Genomic DNA, 23,991 nt, shown 5'->3' with positions numbered 1-23,991 from the left:
GCTCTAGATTGCTTTTTACTGTACTATTTCAGTAGCATTTAAAAATCCATCCTTTAAAATGTAGATTACTTCCTATAAATTTATTTTTTGAAGGATAATTCAGAGAGTACCTCTTCTCTGCTTGGCAATCTAGTTATTTGTTATTCTCAAAATTAAGTATAATATCTTAACCAAGTTAAGAAGTCTTTCACCAGCCGAGGCAGCCCACCTTTCTGCTCTTGGCTCCTGTGGTTCCCTCCATCTTACACTTCAGTCACATTCCTGCTTTTTGTTAGTCCTTGATCTGCATTGTGCTTTCCATCTCTACACTTTTACTTCATTTAGCTTTTATAACTGGAGTAGCTGGTTCCCATTCTTAGAAACCTGTGTTTCTTAACATGCCCTTTTTTGATGCTCTTAAAATAATGTGATCTTTTCTTATTTGAGCCCATGGCATTTTCTCATTTTTCTTTGGCACTTTTCTTACTAAACTCTGCATTATTTGTTGGTATCTATCTACCTATCTATCTATCCATCCATTCATCCATCCACCCACCCACCAATCTCTAGCCTAGAAGCTTCAAAAATATAGAAAAATATATTTTTTATTTTTTCCCAGAATATTCATATACTCAAACAGAGAAAGTAGTCAATTAATATTTGGTGGATGAAGAAAAGTGTTTTCCTTCTTTTCCAGTGTTCAGTTTCCTTTACATGTTTTTTTTTTTTTTTAGTATCTGGTAGAGAGAGAGTAAGATTTGGAGTCTGATAGACCTAGATTTAAATCCTAGCTATTCCACTTACTAGCTGTGTGACCTTAGAGAAATCAGGTAATCTCTCTGAACCTCCACTCTTTCATCTACAAAATTAGCACAATTGTATCTAGTTGCTTATTTTGATATTTGAATGAAGTATTATGTAAAAGACCTTTGTAAATTGGAAGAACTCAGTAAAAGTTATATTGTTTTCACCTCCTCTTTCTTCCAGCCTTTCTTCCAATTTTCTCTATTCTCATAGCAGTTAAGGTTAGGTTCTGCATAGAGAGTCACTCAGTGAATACTCATTGAATAAATGCATTCTTCTGTGTGCTCAGCTCACATTCACTGACTTTCCCTATTGGTGACTTCTCCATTTCTACCTCTGTTTGGCGGCTTTCTTTTATTACCAGATCTCTCAAACATCCACTCTCAAACACTAAAAGTGGACTTCCTTCCTGAAGTATACCATAGAATTCCTAAAGATTTCTTTCTCCAAATTAAACCTCCATGTAAATTGCCCACCTTGGGGCATCTTCTTGTCAGCAGAACCAGAAAAAACACATTAAGGACTCCTTAGATTTAACCAGTGATTCAAATATATCTTACAAACTGGTTTCTCTTATCACTTGTATAGTCTCTCTCTTTCTGTCTCTGTATCTCTCTTTCTTTCTCTTTCTTTTTTGCATTAGAAGGCAATACTCATGCAATGAGTTCTCTAAATAGAAAGAGATATAACATCACTAATTGGAGCAGTAATTGAATTGTAATTATTTCTAGGTTTTTAAAAAATTGAATTTAAGGATACATTAGGAAATAACCCATCCCAGTGACTTAGTGAAAGAAAAGGGAATATTATGTAAAATTAGAATGTAGGTAAATGTAGCCCTGATTTGTACTTTTGGTTTAATTATACTGAATAATTTAAGTATCATGTAAGGCAAAAGCATTACAAGACAGTGACACATTTGGTGAATTTGGATCTTATGTTAGGATGATATGACATCATTATTGCATTCCATTTGGCCTCTCAGGTTTCTTGATGGCTAAAATCACCTTTGCTTTGAGGTTTGGTTAAACCATGTCAGTTTGCTAACTTTACGCTTGATTAAGTTTTTTGAATCTCTTCATTGTAACTTCAGATAACATAGATAGTTTGCAAGAGAATGAAAGCCGGAACTCATGAAAATGCTGATTAGTGTCTGTGTGGTTGTCTTTTACTGTTTTGTAGACTATTTGGTTCTTCTCACCACTGATATTTTTAAGTCCCATAGGAGGTCCAAGAAGAAGCACCCCTTTTCTCAGCCTATGTTTTAAATAAATAAAGAAACAAGATAGAAATAAAGCCTATGGTGACCAAATACCATCTTATTCCTAAAAGACTTTATACTGGAGAATTTGCAGGCACGGGACTTCCCATTATTAAACCCCAAAATTAAATAGGTTTCCCTGGTCCCAGGCAATACTGGGTTGGACACACCTCTCCTGGAGGAGCAGAGCACAATTTGGAGTGCTCTCTAGGAGAGATTTGGTCTCTAGAGAAAAGACGTTGACTTATATATGCCAAATTTCTTCTTTCAAAATGGTCTATCAGGTATGTTGCTTCTGCCCTGGAAGTGGAGAGTAGGCCATTATTTATCTGGAATGAAAAACCCAGGATTAGGGAATAGACATTCCACATAATGGTGCTGATTCTCTAGTAATAATCTGGTTGGTAGAACAAATCGGGGGGGGGGTCCATTATAATGGATTTATCCCAACATATTTGTTAAAAGGAACAGTCAAGATTTCAAGTAATGCTTTGTATTTACTAGCTACCTAAAAGTGATTCTTCATGTGTTAGATGTACAGACCAGGGTGGTATCTGGTCACACATTTTTCAGTTTCACAAATGTGACAATACTCCTATAACAAGTATCACTGTTTTATCTCATGTGTTAATGATGAATCACAGTAGAATATAGTATGTTACAATGTCAGTATTTTTCATCACAAACTCATCATGTTATACTTCTGCCAGGCACTAATAGATAACTATTTCTTAGACTGTACAAGAGGCTAATTAAAATGATAATATATTTGGAGATATTTTCCTACCAATCTCTCTGAAGTTGCAAGTTTGCATATTTGGTTAAGTAAAAATGTGTAAGATAATTTTCTGTCATAATTTCAAGTTAGTGTACAATAAAAATCATCAATTTCATTTTACATAGTCATGTAACACCAATGAGTACAGATGACTCTGGAAATTGAAAGTATTGAAAAATATACCAGTATTCTAACCACAGATTTTTTATGTCCTTATATTGCAGAAAAATAAATGTCAGTAATAGTCAACAGTGTTTAATTAATAGAAAGATTTATTTGTGAAGTTCGGGAAGGAAACACAATTAATACTATATGGATATTAAATATTAAGTTATGACCATCAAATGTTAGAATAGTGGCTAAATAAATTGCTCTTTAATAAAACACAGAGCCTAGAACACAGAACTATATAAATGCCTGTTAAATAGGCACCAAATAAAATAGTGAATTCAGTAGGAATGGGATTTCAAACAAATAATGGCACTATGACTCTTAATGGATTTTATATACTAATCTCTTTTCTGTAAATACAGTTTCTTGGCTCTCCAGAATGTGGTGTGGCGCCTTGTCTATTCTTTCTATATCTGAGACAAGTTAGAAATCTCAGTAGATTAAAACTTGGAAGGAATACTGTCTGAATTCTTAAAGATGGAAGAATCCTAAGCGTCTAAATTATAGTGCTTTATTTTTCATTGTTTATATAGACTTACAAACAATGATCATATATAAAACAACTCCTATGTCTATTATTGGTAATATAGACATCAACAGTCTGACTAAAATGCTATAAAATATGGTAAGAAAGGATGATACATTATGTGAACTACAGTAGAAATAAAAAATGCCATTGCTGGCATTTACTACATAAAAGTTGCCCTTTGAAATTATTTAATTATTTCAAGTATTTCATGTTGTGAAGGTTATTTTCACAGAAGTTCTTTTGCTCTGTCTTAATAAAATATCAAACATTTTAATAATGTAAAATAAGTATTTACCCTATGAACATTGTACTTTTGTTTCTAGTTTGTGGTCTCACATCTCTCCTCATAAAATTATATTATCATATCACAATTTCATCATGTTATTTCCATGTTTCAAGTTCTCAAGTGGCTCCTATTCATTTTCATAGTAATTGTGGAGTGTAAAGTTATTTATTGCTGTGTAACAAATACATCCAAAACTCAGTGGCTTACAACAAGAATAAACATTTGTTATCTTACATTTTCTCTGACTGGGAAGCTTGGGAGCAGGTTGGCTGGTTCTGGCTTGGGATTTGTCATAAGGTTGCTGTGACTATATCAGACAGAGCTAAGGCTTGACTGGAGAGTTCTCTTTCAAGATGGATGGAAGATATTCTCTCATTTTCCCTGGCAGATTGGTGCTAGCCGTTGGCTGGATCCCTCAGTTCCTCAAGTGGAATTTTTCACAGGGGAACTTGATTGTCCTCATGTTGTAATAGCTGATTTCCTCCAGAGAGAGCAACTCAAGAGAGACTGAGGTGGAAACTACATTAACTTTCACAACCTAGCCTTAGAAGTTCCTCATGCTATTTCATATGTTGGTCACATGGGGAAGTAATAATTCAATGTGTGTGACTAGCTAGAGGTGAGACTCATTGAGGGCCAACTTGTAGGCTGGCTACAATACTTAAAAAAGTTTTTTTTAAATTTTTGGTTAAAAGTATTACATTGGGTTAAAGGGTCACATTTATCATATGTGCAACCTGATTTCCCTGACTCTTTGCAATGTCCAATTTCTAATCTTATTTAAAATCTCAAACACTTATTTCTTGTCTCAGAGTGTATCAGATGGGCTTGCAAAGTCATCTGTCATATTCTGTTCTGTGCTCTCTATTGATGTTCTCCCCCGGGGGCTGGTGGAGGGTAGTGTTCCGCCATAGCTGCAGGCTTTAAGACTTCACCTCGTCAGTCATCTGTGTCAGTGCTATGGTTTCCCAGGGTTTCCACAATTAAAAGCCCCCAGGCTACTAAAATGAAGAGGAATTACATGTAATCCTTCCAATTTCAAAACCTGTACAGATTTCCATCCAGAAGTGGAAAAAATGTTCCCTTTTCCACCTCTGAATTATATGTATTTATCCCCTAGTACAGGATAGTGTGCTTCTATGTCTGGTGGGGCTCAGACCAGGATCTATGGGCTGAGCTTGACCCTCATGTGTACCATCATGTGATTCAGATGCAATGTTGTGTTGCCTGTTTCATTTGAGATTTAACCAGAAAGTAAACTATTGAAATTATTGGAATTCTTTCCTTTCAGTTTAGCAAGCCAGTCTGAACCCTAGCTTTAAGCTCAAACTAGCCACTTGCCATGTATGTATAACACAGAACATATTAAACATATTTATCCCCAGCACCCTTAGTAGATGCATAAATAATGTTTGAGGTTAGTCTGTATGCTAATTAAATATATGTTTAGAAAAATTCAGTATATCTATGTTTTGGCTTTATACATCTTCAAGTTATTTGTTGCATACATATGTCAAGGAAATTTTGTACTTTAATGGAATAATGCAATTCAAAATTGGCAGTGAAATTCTTACCTGAAATCAGTAGAAGCACCAGGGTGCTTTAGTCCTAAAACATTGACTGGCATATCCTTTCCATTAATGGATAACTGATTTGTTTGCTATCTTATGTAAAGTGAAGTGCTTTGTAACTGTAGATTCAACACTCTTCTCCCCTCTTCCAATCAACTTGCTGCTCCTCTTTGTAAAACTCCAGGAGTTATAAAGCTTAAAGTCTTCTGATAAACATTTTCATAAGCTAGGGAATGTAGTCTGAGAAAAAGTAAATAGTGACCTCTGAATTGCAGATTGAAATTCACATTAGTCATTCTTATAAAAACCTACCCCTTTACATTTGATTTTTTAAGTAAATAATAAAATCTTAGGGAAGAAGAGTTTGTGAAATATTGGAATGAATTGTTACTTGAAGGTCTAAAAGAACTCCTCTCTCAAATCATTTAGACATGGGATTCTCTTTATTGAAAGGTGCTTGAACTACTGAATGAAATATTTTTTATTGATAGAATAATTCAAGTTTTGTACCTCTTTAATCATTTTGGCAAATAACATATTTATCAAGATATTTATCCATTTTTTATCCCTGCTATGTTTGTAGTTTTTTCATTTCTGATATTTTTAGTACCTTTTCTTTTTTTTCTTCATCAGTCTAGTAAGAGATTTATTGGTTTTATAAAACTTTAATGTTTCTGGCTTTATTGATCCTCTATATTTATTTTTGCCTTTGACTTAATTATTTTTTTCTACTCTTTTAATATAAACTTTCTTTCACTTTTTATGAGTTTATTACCTTGTGTTCTTTTTCTTAAGTTGGATATACAGCTCATAGATACTCAGACTTTCTTTTATAATCTAAACAATTGAAGACTGATTTTCCCATTATCGACTATTTTATTGCATTCCAAAAATTTGAAATGTTGTCTCTTGATAATGTTTCTTAATCTCCATTGGGATTTTTGTTTTATTCATGAATTGTTTTGAAATGTGTTTTTAAATTCTGAAGTGTGAGGTATAAGAATTATTTAACATTTTGTTATTAATTTATAATTGATTACATTTGTTTGGAAATGTGGTCTGTGTGATATGTAATCTTTGAGCTTCACTGAGATTTGTTTTGTCAATTTTTAAGGTTTTCAAGGTGTGTTGGAAGAGAATATGTGTTCTCTAATTGTTCCATGCAGGGTTCAATATGAAGTCCATTAAATCAAGTTTTAATTATATTATTTAAATACACTATTTCTTTGATAATTTTTTTTTGTTTTGCTTTTTTGGTTTGCATGACTTATCATTAAGTGAGAGAGGAATGCTAACATCTCACACTGATTAGAGATTTTTAAATTCCTTCTTATAGTTTTATTCGATTTTGTTTTACATGCAGTATTTTGAATCTATCTTACTTGTATAATTTGTCTTATCTATCAATTTAAAAATCATTGTATTTACCTGGAGAATTTAATGTTTGTCATTATATAATGATTCCATTTATTCCTAATATTGTTTTTTAACTTAAAATGTATGTTGCCTGAAATTAATACCTATTTTAGCTTTCCTTTGGTTGGTTTTAACTGGTATATAAATTTACGGCCTCTTACTTCGAACACTTCTGTATTCGTATGTCTCTTGCAAACACAAATCTTTGGATTTGTTTTTCTATCAGTTTTCTGTCTTCTGTCTAACAATTGTATTTTAACTGGCAAGATCATCAATATATTACATTTATATTAGGATTTGATTCTGCCAAGCTTTTTTGTGTGTGTTTTCTGTTAGCACAGCTTTTCCTTCTTTCTTCCCCCCACTTTTTTATACACAGATTGAATTTTATTTATTCCTTTTCTCTTTCTATCCCTCATTCACTCCTCTACTAGGTTTAGAAATTATGTATTCAATATCTACTATTTTAATGGCTACTGTTGATACTTTACTATGTATATTAGAAAACTTAGCTATTCTACAGCTGATCAATATGTTAATCATCTCCTGGATTTCAGTAATTTTTTTTTTTTTTTGAGATGGAGTTTCGCTCTTGTTACCCAGGCTGGAGTGCAATGGCGCGATCTCGGCTCACCGCAACCTCCGCCTCCTGGGTTCAGACAATTCTCCTGCCTCAGCCTCCTGAGTAGCTGGGATTACAGGCACGCGTCACCATGCCCAGCTAATTTTTTGTATTTTTAGTAGAGATGGGGTATCACCATGTTGACCAGGATGGTCTCGATCTGTTGACCTCGTGATCCACCTGCCTCGGCCTCCCCAAGTGGATTTCAGTAATTTTTTATGTCTTGTTTCCTTGTGTGCCTTACTTAAAAATTGAATATTAGAGATAATATATAAAGAATTGGAGAAGTTCATGATGATACAATCCTCTCTAGAGAAAATTATTTTCTCCTGACTTGTATATATAGATACTGGGTTTCAGCTTTGGTTTGATGTTTCTGATTTGTCCTTACCCCTATGATATTGCCTTTCATGTATCACACCCTAAAGCCTGAACTCTGCCCAGAAATAATATACTTTTATGTTCTCTGAACTGTAATTTTTGTTTATTCAGCTTTGTGAGACTAAAATTTATGCTTAGTTTTTTCTTTTATCAGCAGTTCTCTGCTTGATCTTACCTCTCACCTACATAGTTTAGTAGGTGTCAGCAAATGCTCTATGGGAGATTGTAATATAATTTTGGGTCACTTTCTGAGTTTCCTTTTTTTCTGGTATTTTGGTCCCTCATGTCCTGATTGTATTTGTAGACATGAATTTCGGTTTTTATCTCTGGCCCAGTGGCACTGCCTCAAGCTCTAAGCCACAGTTTTCCATATGGTTGCTGTGACCCTGAAAATCAGCAAATCTCCCAAGAGGAAAAAGATGCAATAAATTTGGCTCATCTAAGTGTATTTTGTTGCTGTTGGGAAGTCTTCTAGCCTTTCAAATAATCTGTCTTTACTGTCTGATTTTAAGATCTTTTTTGTCTTTTAAGATAAATAAGCCCTGCAGTTACTCCAGCTTACAATCCTTTAGAGTTTTCTGGCTTCATTGCAGGAAGGTGGAAATCAGACAGAGGCCAGTCAGTGTCTTCCTAAATGGAGGAGATAGAGTTGGGTGTGTGGGGAGGCCAAGAGAGCTGTTTAATACTGCAGAATACCAGCGTGGAAAAGGAAGTGCAGAGGAATAGCCCTAGAGATCTGCAGATGCCTCTGGATCTTCAGCTGAGTAATGATCAGCACAGGATGTGAGAAACCACCCAGAGCTGGGAAAGTATCACTCAAAAGGAACACAGGAAAAATTCTTAGAGCTCACACAGGGCTAAGAATAGTTTGTGTCCCTACAAGGCAAAAACATAAAACCTTGTCATGTATGTACCACCAGGTAGAGTACTCAGAACAATGGAATTGGGGCAAAATTAACCCTAAAGGCTCCTGCTGCCTAACAAAGTTTAATAGAAATATTCAATAGCACCAAACTATTTCCAAGTAATTCAAATGCATCCAAGAATAAAACTCAACAGTACTTACAGGCATAGAAAAATATCCTGCCCCCAAGAAGGCAAAAATTCACAATGTCAGGCATCCAGTCAAAAACTACTAGGCAAAATATGCAGCAAAATATGACCCATAATCCAGAAGAAAAATAAGTCAAAAGAAGAACCCAGAAATGACACTGTTGACATAGTTATTAACAATGATACCAAAAATTATTACTATATTCCATGTGTTTCAGAGGGTAGAGAAATTCCCAAGTATATTAAATTGAGGCATAGCATATTTCAAATATTGGTAATTTCAATGTTTAAAGTTCTTGTAATATCTAAAGTTTTATTGCTATTTCTATCAACTCTCACCCCTGGTAACATTTCTTTTTGAGTTTAGTGAACTTTTATTTTGAACTCATATTTTAGTAATATAATCTATCTAAATTCTGAGGATTTAAATAAAGCTCATTTTCCTCCAGAGAGTATTTACATTTGCCAAATTTGGAATCCAAGAGATACTATAGTTTTAGGTGAATTTTATGTTCTTTGGAGGATCCTGATTTGTGCTGGGAGACCCAGACTCAGCATCTCCACCTTGCAGTGTCCTTGGGCTTACTTTTATTTTATTTTCTCAGCATTCTTACGGGTGTTTGGTCCAAAAGTAACTCTAGATTTTAAGTTTGCTCACTGGTACTCTTTAAATTTTAGCTGACTATTCTTCTTCCCTCTAGCCCTTTTGATATGCATGAAAATCTGTTTGTTTTGTTTCCCCCACTTACCATCATATTTACAGTATGCAGCACTGGGCAGGCACATGGTAGGCACTCAACAAATATGTAGTAAATGAATGTTTTCATTAGGAAAACATTATCAACCAAATGAAGACTTTGCCATATGAGCTACTGTCATTAACACAAAAGCCTGTAGTATTTACAATTATATTATTTATTTCTAGATTTGTAAAATCTTAGGAGTCTAGATAAAATAGAGAAAATGACTACTTACATAAGAATTTATGTGAAGTAACTTTTGTTACATTTTTAATAAAAATTATTTGGTAGTTGGATTTACTTTGATTTTATAAAATAAGATTTTTTTTTTTTCAGGATGGGGTACTTTTTTTTTGAACACCTTTCAAACACCCTTTTTGATGATGATCACCGAAGTGATTCCTGAATATTGTTCTTTTGATTCTACTTTAACTTGGGCTTAGAGAGTTACTGGAGAACTGTCCAAAAGATCCTTACTCTTGGCTTAAAAGAAATGATGATTGATAGATTTGTCCTAACTGACCTTAAAGTACATCAAAAGAGCCCTGGACTCTGCCTTCAAACTGTTGTGTGACCATTGGTGTGTTATTTGAACTATTTATACCTCAGCTTTCTCATTTATTAGTCAATGAAGTTGAAATACATTATTCTTGGATATTACTAGGGGATTAAAAAGCATAGCAACTATAATCAGCACCTCTCTATGATACTCTTAACCTGTCATTTAAACTTTTATCTTATAAATTATTAATATATTTACTAATCTATAAATGGAGACAATAGTACATTTGCAAGTACAAGACACTAGTCTGAAAGATTAGAGGACTTTGGAAAGCCATGAATGAAAATCAAATTCAGGATAAAAGAGAGAGTCAGAGAGATCTGCATGTGTAGGTACAAATAATAGGAATAATATAAATGTAGCTGACATGGCAGAATCTTGGCCTTGGCCTGTTTATATCTGGAAGGACCAATCTTCCTTTCCCATCCACCCCGCCTTTTTATCAGGGAGCTGGCATCCACACCTTGTGATTGATCAAGATTGCTTAAAACCATGGAAATTGGCCTGTAGGGGCTTAATCTTGAAAATTTAACGTTTCTTTCTTAATTGCATTAATATAATATCTGAAGTTAAAGGAAAAGCTATTTTAAAATTGTTAAGTATTCTTGTTTTTTAATATTGGTATCACTATAATGATAAAGGTATAAAAATTTAATAATGGTAGAAATATTAATTTTTAAGAATTGGGAACTATACTTTCTATCTCATTGCCCATTTCAAATACAGATTTTTTTTTTTTTTTTTTTTGAGACGAAGTCTTGCTCTTTTGGCAGGCTGGATTACAGTGGCACAATCTCAGTTCGCTGCAACCTCTGCCTCCCGCGTTCAAGTGATGTCCTGCCTCAGCCTCCCGAGTAGCTGGGATTACAGGTGTGCACTACCATGCACAGCTGATTTTTGTATTTTTAATAGGATGGCGTTTCACCATGTTGACCAGGATGGTCTTGATCTCTTGACCTCATGATCTGCCTGCCTTGGCCTCCCAAAGTGCTAGGATTACAGGTGTGAGCCACCGCGCCCAGCCCAGAATTTCAATAGTGACACTCTCTAATGGTTCAGAAAATATTTTGTTTACTTTTACTAGAATTATAAAAATAGATTAAAAGAATTTTGATTATTAAATGTTGAAATGTTTCTAATGTAATTATTGTAAACCTATTGTAGCTAGTTATGTCTATTAGGTTAAGTGATATAAAATTGCTGATATTTGATGGGTTTTGACCTTAAAAATGCTATGTGGTATGATTTCACTTGGTATATATTCATAACATATAGGCCAAATTGATTCCATCAAAATTACAGAACATAATATGCATAAATTAAGTGTGCCGATAAAGCTTGTCTTGGGCTGCAAGCTAATATGTAGTATTAATTTAGCATTCTTTTTATTCTATGGCTAACTTTTCCTTGAAAGGAAAATAATAGATTCTAATAAATGAATACCTTTATTTTCTCTTGGAGTCATGTTTTTTTTCATGTTGAGCAATAAGCAATTTGAGTTAGTTAAACCTGAGGATGGTTTAATGGAAAAAGCCAAATTGTTATAGTAAAATAGAATATTTGGATTATCTCAAATGGAAGGTTTATTACTGTGTTACTGAGAATAATTTCTGTCAACATGTGTTTATTTAGCAATTTTACTAAATATTTTAACATACACATTTTTGAAATGACATTAAACTTTAGATCTGAACACTATTATTTATGCTGTTTCTTACAATGCTTTTTTTCTTTTTATAACCTCTTTTGAATTTCATACTGTAATTTTTTTTTAGTATTATATGAGATTATATTTCAATATTCTGTCAAATTCAGTGAATAACAGACATTTCTTGAGTATGCTCTTATTCCTAATAAGGGATGATAACCATCTGCTCAAAGTTTTAAAATCCTCTTTGTACACTGAAATGAGATTTATCTGAATATTAATGTAATGGTACTTCCAGAGTACAAAAGTTTTATGTTTTGTACATTATTATATAAAGCCATGTTTGTCTAACTAGACCCCCATAATGATACTCTGGTGTAGTTTGTTAGATAACTTTGTCGATGTCCCATTCATGGAATGATTCTCATAATTTAGTTATTTTTATTCTGTTACCATTTTTAATTTTTTTGAGACAGGGTCTTACTCTGTCACTCAGGCTAGAATGCAGTGGCATGATCATGGCTCACTGCAGCCTCGACCTCCTTGGGCTCAGTTGAATCTCCCACCTCAACCTCTGGAGTAGCTGGCACTGTAGGTGCTCCACTCTTCCTGGCTAATTTTTTATTTTAGAGACAGAGTTTTTCTGTGTTGCTCAGGCTTCTGTTACCAGTTTCTAGTTAGTGAATTTAAACAAAAATAGTCATATCATGTTTTCATAAACTATAAATTTACACAAGTTTGTGATGAATTCTTAATATACTTATTTTAGTCTGACTGGAAGTGACTTTCAATTAATTTTCAAGTGCTGTGATCAAATTTCATTTTATCTTTTATTCTCTTCTAGCCATAAGAAATAGGGATTACATTTATTTTCAAGTATTCTAATATTTAAAATGTTAAATATTAACTTGACCTTTAAAGAATGTTATCAGTGTGTTACTTCAGGTCCATTTTATATGTTAGAGAGGCATACAATGACAGATAAAATACAGGGAGGAATAATTTTTCTTTTAGTGGGTAAGGATTATATATATATATATATATTTAACTAACAGTCTTTTGAATTAGCAGATTTTGAGCTAATCTCTCACTGACAACACAAATCATAAATCCCAGAATTGGACTGGATCTTAAAAGTCATGTAATCCAACCCTTTAAACTATGCCTGGCCATTCCTACCTGTCTGCACTGAAAGGAACTTACTACCTCCTGTGAGAGTCCATCCCATGAACTCTTTCTATAAACCCAGATATAAAATATTAACAAGGAAGATGGCTTCCTAGAGATCATTTCTGACTTGTATTTATACTTTACATGAAGTAGAGCAGTTAGTTGAGTTATGGAGAAGCAGAGGGTTCAGTGTGAGTGTAGAAAATGCAAACTGCTTAGTGTTGATGGAAACAGAGTGAAAGGAAGGGAGTGATGAGGGAGGAGAGGAAAGTATGGGTCAAATCAAGTCAAGCCTTGTATACCATGTTAGGGAGCTTGGATTTTATATTATGGGGAATGGTAATTATTAAAAGATTTTTTAAAGTGATGGGGTGACTTGGCCACACATGATTTTAGTTAGATCTGTTGGCTCTGTGGAGGGTGGATTTGAGATGGAAAAGGATGGAGTAAGACAGGCCAGTTAAGAGGGTGTTGCAATAAATCTTATCAAGAGACAACAAGAACCTAAATTACGAGAGAAGAGTTTGGGTGTACGGACATTAAATGACATGGCCATTGATTGAAATGGAAGGTGTGAAGGAAGAAAAAACCAAGAATGAATTCTGTCTTGAATTATTTTGAAAATGATAAGATAAATTCAGAAGTAGGAGTGGACTTAGGGGTGGGATGGTGCAAATTGCAAATTTGGGGCATATCGTATATTGGGGCAGAGGGTAGGGATTTTGGCTTTGTTTTTGCATACTGCATTTGATTTGCTGATAGGATATCTAGGACTATAGTGAGCAGCCGACTTCCAGTGTGAAGCTCAGGAAGAAAAGTTTCTGCTGGAGATACTTGAGAGAGGATAAGATCATACAGAGATATGATAAAGACAAGGACTGAGGACACACCATGGAACATCATCATTTATGGGATAATTGGAAGAAGGTATGCCTAAAATGGTAACTGAGAAAAATCAGAAAAATAGAAAGAGAATGGCATATTTGGTGCTAGGAAAGTCAAGGAAGTAGTGTCAAATAGAGATGGAGAACAACTTTTAGGTCAGATGCAGCCAGAATGTTTTGCAAATTAAAGACCCATATATTTCGTCTGGATTTGGGAGTGGTAGAGGTCATTGCATTTGCCAGGACAATTTCAGTAGAATGTTTGCATGGCAAGTAAGATCTCAGCGAGTCAGTGTGATAAAATTTACTCTTTCTTGAAGTCTGTATGAGAAAACAAGGAGAATGGATGGTGTTTTTAGGATCAACTTAAGAGGCTTCAGATGTGGAGAAAAGAGAATGAGGAGAGAGAGAGATCAGATATACAAAGGAGAGAAAAGATGGCTGGAACAAGTCTCCCAAGAGAGGAGAGGGTGTGGTTTTAAAAAGGCACAATAGGGTCTTCTTTGGGAGGTGAACTGCATCCTCTGAGAAATAAGGGAAGGAAGTTAGGATAGTCATGAAGGTAGATAAGTAGATGAATGTGAGCAGGTAGGAAGTTGAGGGAAATCATGTTTAATGGGAAGGATGCCACCTTGAGGTTGGGACCAAAGCCATATTCTAAGAGTGAAAGGGGCTCAATAGAAGCTTTGAGATGAAACTTGAAATAGATGTTGAGGAGAACAGGAAAGAGAATTGACAAGGACAGGAAAAAGCATTGATGCATTAATGAGCAGTGCTGTGATAGCAGCCACATTTGGAATAATGATTACATAGTGGCTTCTCAACTGTGTTGTGCAACTTTTTTCCACAGTAGCCAAAATCAGAGAAAACAAAGTGTAGGTGTACATCAGAGTTGGGAGTTCACTGGGGGTGTGTAAGACAAATACAGGGTGTATAGAAAACAGTGGTGTTGATGAAAATGCTGTAAGGAAGCAGGAGCTTGTTCATTTATTTGTATAGCCCTTTATATTTTTATCCATTGGACAAATACTTAAGACATGTTGTATGCCAGGTACTGTGCCATGGGGACATAGTGGTAAAGAAGATCAATCTGGTCTCTACTGTGCTACAGTTTATAAAAGGGTATAGCACACATATAGTAGACAAAAATTATACAAATCTGTGGGCCTTAGCGTTATAGACTACAGGCTCTTAGGCTCCAGTGCAATAGAAATTAACATAAGGCCAAGCAGATTAGCCAGACAGGGCTTCATTTTGGGGCTTGTGCTCGAGCTCAAGGGAGACAGTAGAGGTATAAGGATTCTCGGACTGGCTCCCCGAAAAGAGCCCGTAGGATTTTTTATTAGACAATGAACAGGAACTGACACTAGGGTGTGCAGGCTGGGCTGGGTAAAGCATATGATGGCTGGGGTATGCAGGGCAGCATAATCTGGTTGTGATGGTAATTTTGAGGTAATATGCCACCTAGTGGTCTGGTTGGGGACGACAAGGCTATAAAACAGTTGTTCATATGTAAAAAAGTTCTTCCTTTTCAAGGTGAGACACCCCACAACCTTGGGTGGATATTTGGATCTCCTAAGGCCAGTTTCTGGAATTCTTTGAGTAAAAGGCCTGTTTAAACATGAGAACACAGAAGAGCAATATAGAATGGCGATTTTCCTTGTATGATTAAAGCCTCTAGGTTAGCAGGTATAGCATCAGCAAGGTAGTGGTGTAGGTTTTGTGATCAGTGGGACGAGAGAAGAAAAAAGAAACCATGTGAAGGAGAAGCTGCATCTCACTCCCACTATGTCTCATTAGGATCATTGCCAGCAAGGTGTGTTTTCTTCATATTTTACTTGAATAATTTTTCTTTTGGAGGACTTGAGTGCAGGTCTTAATTTTCTTTCTAGAATCTTCCATCTGTATTTCATTCAGTAAAAATATTTTATTATGTATTATGCTTAGAACTAGGGATGTAAAGAAAGATAAAGGAAATAAAGACTTCATGTGCGCCATTTAAACCCCATTTTTCTTGCTTTCTATGGGCCTCTTTCCATCAGTCATCTCTGAACCTATAAGATAATGGTAGCTGCAGGAATACAAACCTCCAAAATGTATAATGACTGTAGACCAGTTGAATTTCTCATTCACATAAAGCCCAAAACATGGCAGGCACCTGGGTTCTAAGCAGTGATTCAAGGACCTGGAGGATTTTTGTCTGTGGCTGTCCCCTCTTCAATACTATGCTTGCCAAACTTGGCTTTCATTTGGGATCAAGGTGATGCTAGGGAACTAATTTCATCTGAATTTCATCTGGCTGTAGGAGTGGAGCAGGTAGCATATGCTTAGCTAATCCTAAGGATTAATTAAATTGCTTTTCATAACTCTGGCTAGGGTAATCGGTTCAGGACCCAAATGAGCCCGAACAGATAGAATCTCATAACTGTCTCTAGAAATGCTACGGCAAAAGTATTGTCTTTTCATCCACGGACAACAATGAAGAAGCAGTCCTCAGGTTGTTATGGTCATCCTGGGACAACAAAGGGTGCGTGCGTGTGTCCTGGGGAGAAACTAGGAAGAGCCAGTTAGGATGAGACCCCACTCTGAGGAAATGGAGCTGGGAAATAGAGATTAACCAAGCCTCGGTGATATTGTCTGAGTGCTGGATCAGGCCTTGTTTGTAGTCAGTCTGTTCCTTTAGCTAAACTAGATCTGCATTATTTCTTGAATATCTATTATATATAAAAATCAATTACGTTTTGTTTAGAGAACAGACATGAGAAAAAAAAGATGGAAGATGTTAGAAGGAAGTCAATAAAGACTCCTTATAATTTAACCTAGTTTTAGTTTAGTTATTTTTTGTTTTCCCTTCTGTTATTTGCAGCAGTAATACTCTTACTGGCATGTGGAATGCCGGCTATGCTGATTTTTTGACTATTGTATCTTTTTACTCCAACAAACTAAATATACTCGTTTCAATAACTGCAGATTCTATTTGTTTCTTGTAAAAATGGGTGGGTCAAATTATATATAGGAGGTTTTAGAGCAGAAGACTTAATGGACAGTAGTGCTAATTTCGATTTGCAGTCTTTTTGAGGAATGAACCCCTTCATTTGTCCTTTTGTTTTTCCTAGTCAGGGTCTCATGTGTAATGCCACACTGTTGCCTCTAAATTAAGTCTTACTCGAGTTTTTGCTTACTAAGGTAAGCAGAGAGTACAATATCAATAATATTTCAAATCGCCTTTTCTATCACTAAGGTTTTGGAGGAGTTCAGGGCTACAGATCCTGAAAAGACTCCTTCAGCTTGTTTTTACTTCTCTACCCCTTTTCCTACTGCTACTTCAGTAATGGTCTGCTACCACTTTGGCACAATGACTCTGTCTAAGATGCCTGGAATCTACTCAGGTCATCATGCACCTAATAGAGGTGTGTGGCTGCCCTATTGGTGCCATTCCCCTGGGGCTAGCTTAGTTTGATAACTCAGACTTCCAAACTACTAGTCTGTTCTCATGCTGCTAATAGAGACATACCTGAGACTGGATAATTTATAAAGGAAAGAGATTTAATTGTCTCACAGTTCCACGTGGCTGGGGAGGCCTCACAATCATGGCAGAAGGCAAAGGAGGAGCAAAGTTACATCTTGCATGGTGGCAGTCAAGAGAGAGCTTGTGTAGAGGAACTCACATTAGTAAAACCATCAGCTCTCATGAAACTTATTCATTACCACAAGAACAGCACAGGAATGATTCACCTCCATGATTCAATTACCTCTTACTTGGACCCTCCCACCACACATGAGAATTATTACAATTCAAGGTGAGATTTGGGTGGGGACACACAGCCAAACCGTATCATGACCCTTAATACCTTGACCTTCACCAACATCCATGTAGTCATCCCAAATGAGATTCTGCCACCTTGGAGACCTAAATCCTTGTATTCTTTATGAATACAGAAGCCCTTGGTCTATGTGATCTCCTGCTTTAACAGCCTTCCAGAGGTAGGGCTACCCACATCTCCTTCCTGGAAACACAAACACTTCTCCTCCTTCCTCTGAGACTCTTTAGTGTATTTCTTTGCACAGGCCTCCATGTGCAAATCACTCCAAAGTAAAGGGACCTAGAACTCAAAAGTCTGGCAGTGAGGCAGAAAGGAAATTCTTCTTTCCGTTCTTTTGGTGAAGAGAACACAGCAGCAAAGAAGCCAAGAAACCAAGTAGTTTCTCCGTAATTCTCCCTGTCACAATTGTCTACCTCTATTTTCCACAACATATGTGGGCTCATTTTATATACACTTTTAAATATGCTTTTATCTCATTAATTTTGTTAGAATTTTATGACATAGTAGTGGCCCTAAACCTGTATTTCCAGAACAATTCTGAAGTTCTAGGCTGCCATTTCATCTGACTTTAGCCGGCATTCATAATCATCAATCCCTGTGCACTCCCACCCTCTCCATCACACATATGGATGTGTGTTCCACATTAATGCTTTTGATTGCTCTGAGGTGTATTTTCTAATTTCTTCGACTGTGTTGAAGGTGACAGTCTATACACTCCAAGATGGATCTTATTAATAACATAAATACTCATATTTATAAATATTACTATATCTGTAATTAAAATAAAAATCGTTTTTGACCATGTCAGAAGTGTGTCCCTCTTAGTGATGTTTTTCACTTCTACTGGCCTGTAAAGATTGTTGTCACTCAGTTGTCTTCTGAAACTCCTCTAAAAGAAAGTCATAAAATTCTGAATTCTGGGACCTATAGGAAAATGGCACATAATTTATTTTCCAAACCAGCACACTTAAGAAAGGAAGGGATTACTATTAATACTTATGCCAGGACAAAAATTATAGACCACTATTGTCCCAGACAAACCACATATATAGTCACCCTGAAGGGCAGGGACAATGTGTTTCTATCTGACATCCTCAGGTAGTTCCAAGGTTCTTGGTCTGATTACATTGCATGGGAGAAGTTCTTCATGAGAACAGTAAGCTGAGGACAGTCTGTGTGTATGTGTTTCTAACATTTGAGGGTTATTCATTGAGTTAACCTGTAAGTAGCTTCTGGGAGATATGATTTGATATGATTTGAGATATGATTCGACTCAACACTGAAGTCCCTTGTGAGAACAGTTACCTGAGGGGAAGTCCATGTGTATATGTTTCTAATATTTGAGCGTTACTCATTTAGTTAATCTTTAAGTACTTATGGGAAAAATTTATAATACATTTTAACTCAGTGCTTGGGTCATATTAGTTCTGAGCTTAAAATTTGCAGCACTTTTATTCAAATGAATTTCAAGTCATGTTAACCTGCCATTTTGTTCTAATGACACTAATGGCTGAAATTAGTGGCAGATGATGAGCTTGGCAACGACAGAATAGACAGTACTGCCACATCTCTGGTTTTGCTAACTTTGTGCTGTTTCCACCTGTGTATAATTAGTCTACAATATTTTATTTACAAAGCACTGTTAAATCACCAGCATTAGTATTTGACTTAAAGTATCTGTTAGTGAAATTTTTGACATATGCTTATGTTAAGAAAGAAATTCACATTTAAATCTTGAAAAAACTCGAATTGCTGGTCTTTGAAGTTCTTAATTGTCAACTGCTGAATTAAATAAATAGGTCTTGTTCTAAAGCTGAAAGGACTTGCAGCAAAGGGACCCCTGAACAAAGAGAGTCCATGAGTCCAAAGTAAGGTCACAATTCCATTAAATACTCAAATGAAAATTGACTTCAAGCACTCTCTTGCATTGCTTACAGTTGAATCTCTAGCACCTAGAACGGTTTCTGGCATGTAAGAGGCACACATTAAATATTTGTTCAATGAATGAATAAATATTCTTTATAGTGTGAGATATTTATAGCATGTGGTCTTACTCTCAATAATATCTTTTTATAATATTCTTGTCAATATGTTGTGTGGAGGCTTGAAAATCTCTGGCTTTTCATAATTATTGACTCAATTAATAGGAAAGTGCTGTGATCTTATGATTTGCGGGGCTAGTATCATTTGTTACAGTAGAAGGTTTTCCACATTCTTCTTTTAGTTATACAGTCACATTCTCCCTGACTTTCAGTTTTAACCTTTGCTTCTCTTGTATAGGCCAAGAATTCATGATGTGATGTAACCAAATATCCTTCCCCTTTTTTTAACCCTCCATCTGAAGTTTTGGCTAGGATAATATTTCTTTTAGCCTGGTTTTCAAATGAAATCTAAAGTGCTATTTTAATAAAGGCGAGATATAAGGAAACGTTCAGTAGTTAAATCTTAAAAGATTATTTCTTCTTATGCTCAGGGAGATATTGTGAGATACTGTTTGTCCTCAGAGAGATAATTTCCAGTTAGAAATATATATATATATATATATATATATATATATATATATATATATTTCATAACTGACATATAATTAAAAAAGGAAATATTTTCTGTAGTAAGAATTTTTATTGTAAGATTCAGGTCTACTCTATTTTAATGATAGTTCCTATATGCACATCATCTCCCTTATTATTCTTAGGAAGGAAGGTAAGTATAATAGACAAAATTTATCTTGGGAGAAGTGACCTATGCTCACTTCTTTCTTACTCCCAAGAATTTTCACCTTTCTCATCTTTCAGGGTGCTGGTGCCATCATTTCTCTTTACCATAAATCAAAACATTTCTCTGGTTAAATTCTGATGTTAGTAATTTTTACTTTAGTGTTCATCTTAATATAGTTTTCTTCCTTAAAGTGTATGCATCTTAACATTCTCTCTAATTTTAGCATTTGTCTTCATAAATGGAATTTTAGTCATCAGGGTGAAAATTATGTTTGGCCAGCAGTCACACCAAGCTTCATTAACACATTCACTATCACCTCTCGTTTGCACTTGTGTTTGTACTTGTATGGGGGGGTATGGATTATTTCAATTAAAAGTGAGGCTAAGCTGTGTGTTTTATAACAAAGACTTAATTTTTTCTTTCAAGTTTTCATGTACCTTAAACAATTAGATCTTGTAAGTAAGGTTGGCCTTGGTTTTATCATCTGGCCAGTATTGGGAATGGATCTATAGAAGCAAAAGGAAATGATATGGGATTCATGCAACTTCTTTATCATTTGCCTTAAGTAGTTTTAGTATGAACAAAAAATATATTTGTAAAATAAAAAATAGCAGGTAAGTTAGGGGCTCTAATTTATCTTGTTTTCATGCTAGCATGATGAACTATCTCTGAACTAGATTCTTGCATTAGTACTATTTAGGATGAAATGTGATATGAGGATCGTCTTGGACTTTATTTATGATCATTTATTTACAAGAGAGCAGAAGGAACATTATATGGTGGCTTCATTCATAAGGCAGTCCTATGACAAAGACTTCAGAATATAGTGAGACAATCGAGATTCACTAAAATAAAGCAATGATCTATGAATTTTGAGTTATAATGTACATTAATTTTTAATAATATTTGTATTTCAGGTCAGTTGCTCCGATTAAAAATGTTTCGAGAGGATCATGGATCATGGATGACAATGTTCTTCAGCACAATTCTCTTTCTCTTCATATTTTCTCACATATACAATACGATTCTTCTAATGGATGGGAACATGGGGTAGGTTATATTTCCCCTTTCTACTGTGATGTGTGTTATGTTTGAGACTCATAAGAATTTCAGAATTTTTAGCTTGTAGTAGTCGAAATTTGCTTTACAAATATGCAATTCTAAGAAGAAGGAGTATTTTGTGTATATTTTCTTACCTAAGACACTAAATTTTCTTTCCAGGAAGCATATAGCACATTCCAATACTTAGATTCTGTTCCTTTTTTTTTTTTTTTAAGGAATTTTGTATAGGGTGGTGGGAGGACAGGTACTAATTTCATTATACTGACAAGAGGGTATAAAAATAAGGAAATCTTATTGATTTGCATATATTCAAATGATTCATAGAGTGAGGCTAAGATGAAGGTTTCCAGGTTTGCAATTTTATTGCTCTGCAATGCCTGGCTAAATGAAAAGTGTTTGGAACTGGAGGCTTTTTCTTTAACTCTCTTGACAGTCCCAACAGAGAGATCTTTGTTATAAATAGGTTGTTTTAAAAGTGGGACACCCTGTATTAACTCCTAGCTTGTGATATATACTTACCAAATCACTAAGGCATGAAGATGTGCTAACAAGTAGGTTGTATATTTTTTCCTTTCTCCATGTCTTTCATTACGTAATGAAATGCAAGGATTGGTCTTTTAATATAGTTTCCTTCTCGTTTGCTCTCAGTAAATTTTCGGTTTTTTTTTTTGGAGATGGAGTCTCGCTGTTGTCAGCCCGGGCTGGAATGCAGTGACACGATCTCAGCTCACTGCAGCGTCCGCCTCCCAGGTTCCAGTGATTCTCCTGCCTCAGCCTCTAGAGTAGCTGAGATTACAGGCACTTGCCACCATGCCTGGCTAATTTTTGTAATTTATAGTACAGATGGAGTTTTACCATGTTAGCCAGGCTGGTCTTGAACTCCTGACCTCAGGTTATCCACCTGCCTCAGCCTTCCAAAGTGCTGGATTACAGGCGTGAACCACCATGCTCAGCCTGGTCTCAGTAAGTTTTAAGGCCAGAATATAAGGAGATTGGCTTAGTATTAAAATTAGATTAGTGACAATAATAAACCACTTTATATATTTGTTGTGTGTTGAAATAGTTACTGAAAAAGATTTTGATCTGTTTTCCCCAATAGATCAGAAAGCTGGGTAATATCCTTTTCTTCAGAATGTAGCCTAGGTAGGATTGTTGTGCAGTTCCATGGAAAACAATTGCATTGTTCTGATGTTACATGTAGATTTTGGCCAGCATTGTTCAGTACTAAGAGGGAAGCTCATTTAGAATTTAACTGTTTTTTTCTCTCACCGTTAAAGGAGATGAATAGCAAAGGGAAAAATACATTTTGCATGTTTTATATGTTAGTCCATACTAACAAGTGATAAATTCAAGAATGTGATTTTGGATAAAATGTTTAGGCTTTAGAAAGTTATTAAAATACTTTGTCTGTAATTATTTCTTGGACTTAGTGTTAATACCAGGTCTGTTTTGAAGGCTCTGACCTGTGGCTAGTCAAAACGTGCGTCAGCCTTGGAGCACTGCCGGTAAAACTAGAATGGGTAATGATGGGAGTTACCTAACACAGCCAAAGATTTCTGTCTGAGTTTTTTTGTACTCAAAGCATTGGGAGTGACAAAAGAAAGAACCTATGTAAAAACATTTTAAAAGCAATTGCTGGCAATAATACATTACATAATATATAAAATACATGTTTTGCTCAGAAGCTGACTTTTGATCTAATTCTGCTTGTTCTGCTTGTTTGTTTGTTTGATCTAGAGCTACTGAAGTCCGTGCTAACCAGAAATGCTTAGAGGAAGGGAGTAGATTTGAAAGCAATAAATTAAATGCAATAAATAATTCTTTGTACTCTGTAAAGTACTCAGTAACTGGAAACAAAATGAGAGCTAATAGTTGTTGAGCATTTACACCAGGCATCAATTATCTCAATTAAATTTCTCAATGACTCCATGGATTAGGAATTTGTATTGTCTCAATTTTGGAGATCAAGATACTGAGGACTAGAGAGGTTCTGCCACTTTATTGTTTAAAAGAGAACACAGATCTGATTGATGGTTGACCGTGTTACTCATTCACCGTATGCCCATTAGCCTTTCTCTGTATTTTATTATTCAAGTTGAATTTGACAATTGAAACAAGCAGGAGATATGCTTAGGAAATAAGAGAATAGTTAGCCTAGAATTGATGTGTATCTTAACTAAAATTGAAAGTTGTCTTTTTTATTCTCAGACTAAATACAGTCTTACAGATTTTTGTGTAAATGTTGAACTCTTCATCATTATCCCTCATCTTCATTGGAAAAACATCTTTTACTGAGAGGTATATGAAAGGTGCCACATTTTAGAAAAATATAAAGCAAGGGACAAATGGTTTAGTTCTGCAGAAAAAAATAAATAAATCAAGGCTGAGCATAATGACTTATGCCTATAATCCCAGTGCTTTGGAAAGCTGAGGCAGGAGGATCACTTGAGACCAGAAGTGTGAGACCAGTTTGGGCAACAGAATGAGACTTTGTCTCTTACAAAAAATAAAAAACTTAGCTGGGGGTGATGG

General features: G+C 35.2%; 1 protein-coding gene across 5 annotated transcripts in view; it reads left to right on the top strand.

The window, feature by feature from the left end:
* Positions 1–23,991, top strand: part of TMEM117 (transmembrane protein 117) — a 535,819-nt gene that overhangs the window by 78,971 nt on the left and 432,857 nt on the right. For all 5 annotated transcript variants that reach the window (XM_003733724.6, XM_003733723.6, XM_078338864.1 and 2 more), the window contains exon 3: positions 21,315–21,447. In XM_003733724.6, coding sequence (XP_003733772.3) covers positions 21,315–21,447 — 133 coding nt within the window. The remainder of the gene's footprint in view (positions 1–21,314; positions 21,448–23,991) is intronic.

Source organism: Callithrix jacchus, chromosome 9 (assembly GCF_049354715.1).
Source record: "Callithrix jacchus isolate 240 chromosome 9, calJac240_pri, whole genome shotgun sequence".
Lineage (NCBI taxonomy): Eukaryota > Metazoa > Chordata > Mammalia > Primates > Cebidae > Callithrix > Callithrix jacchus.
Note: the sequence above shows the minus strand (reverse complement) of the source record. Positions and strands in the feature narration are given on the sequence as shown.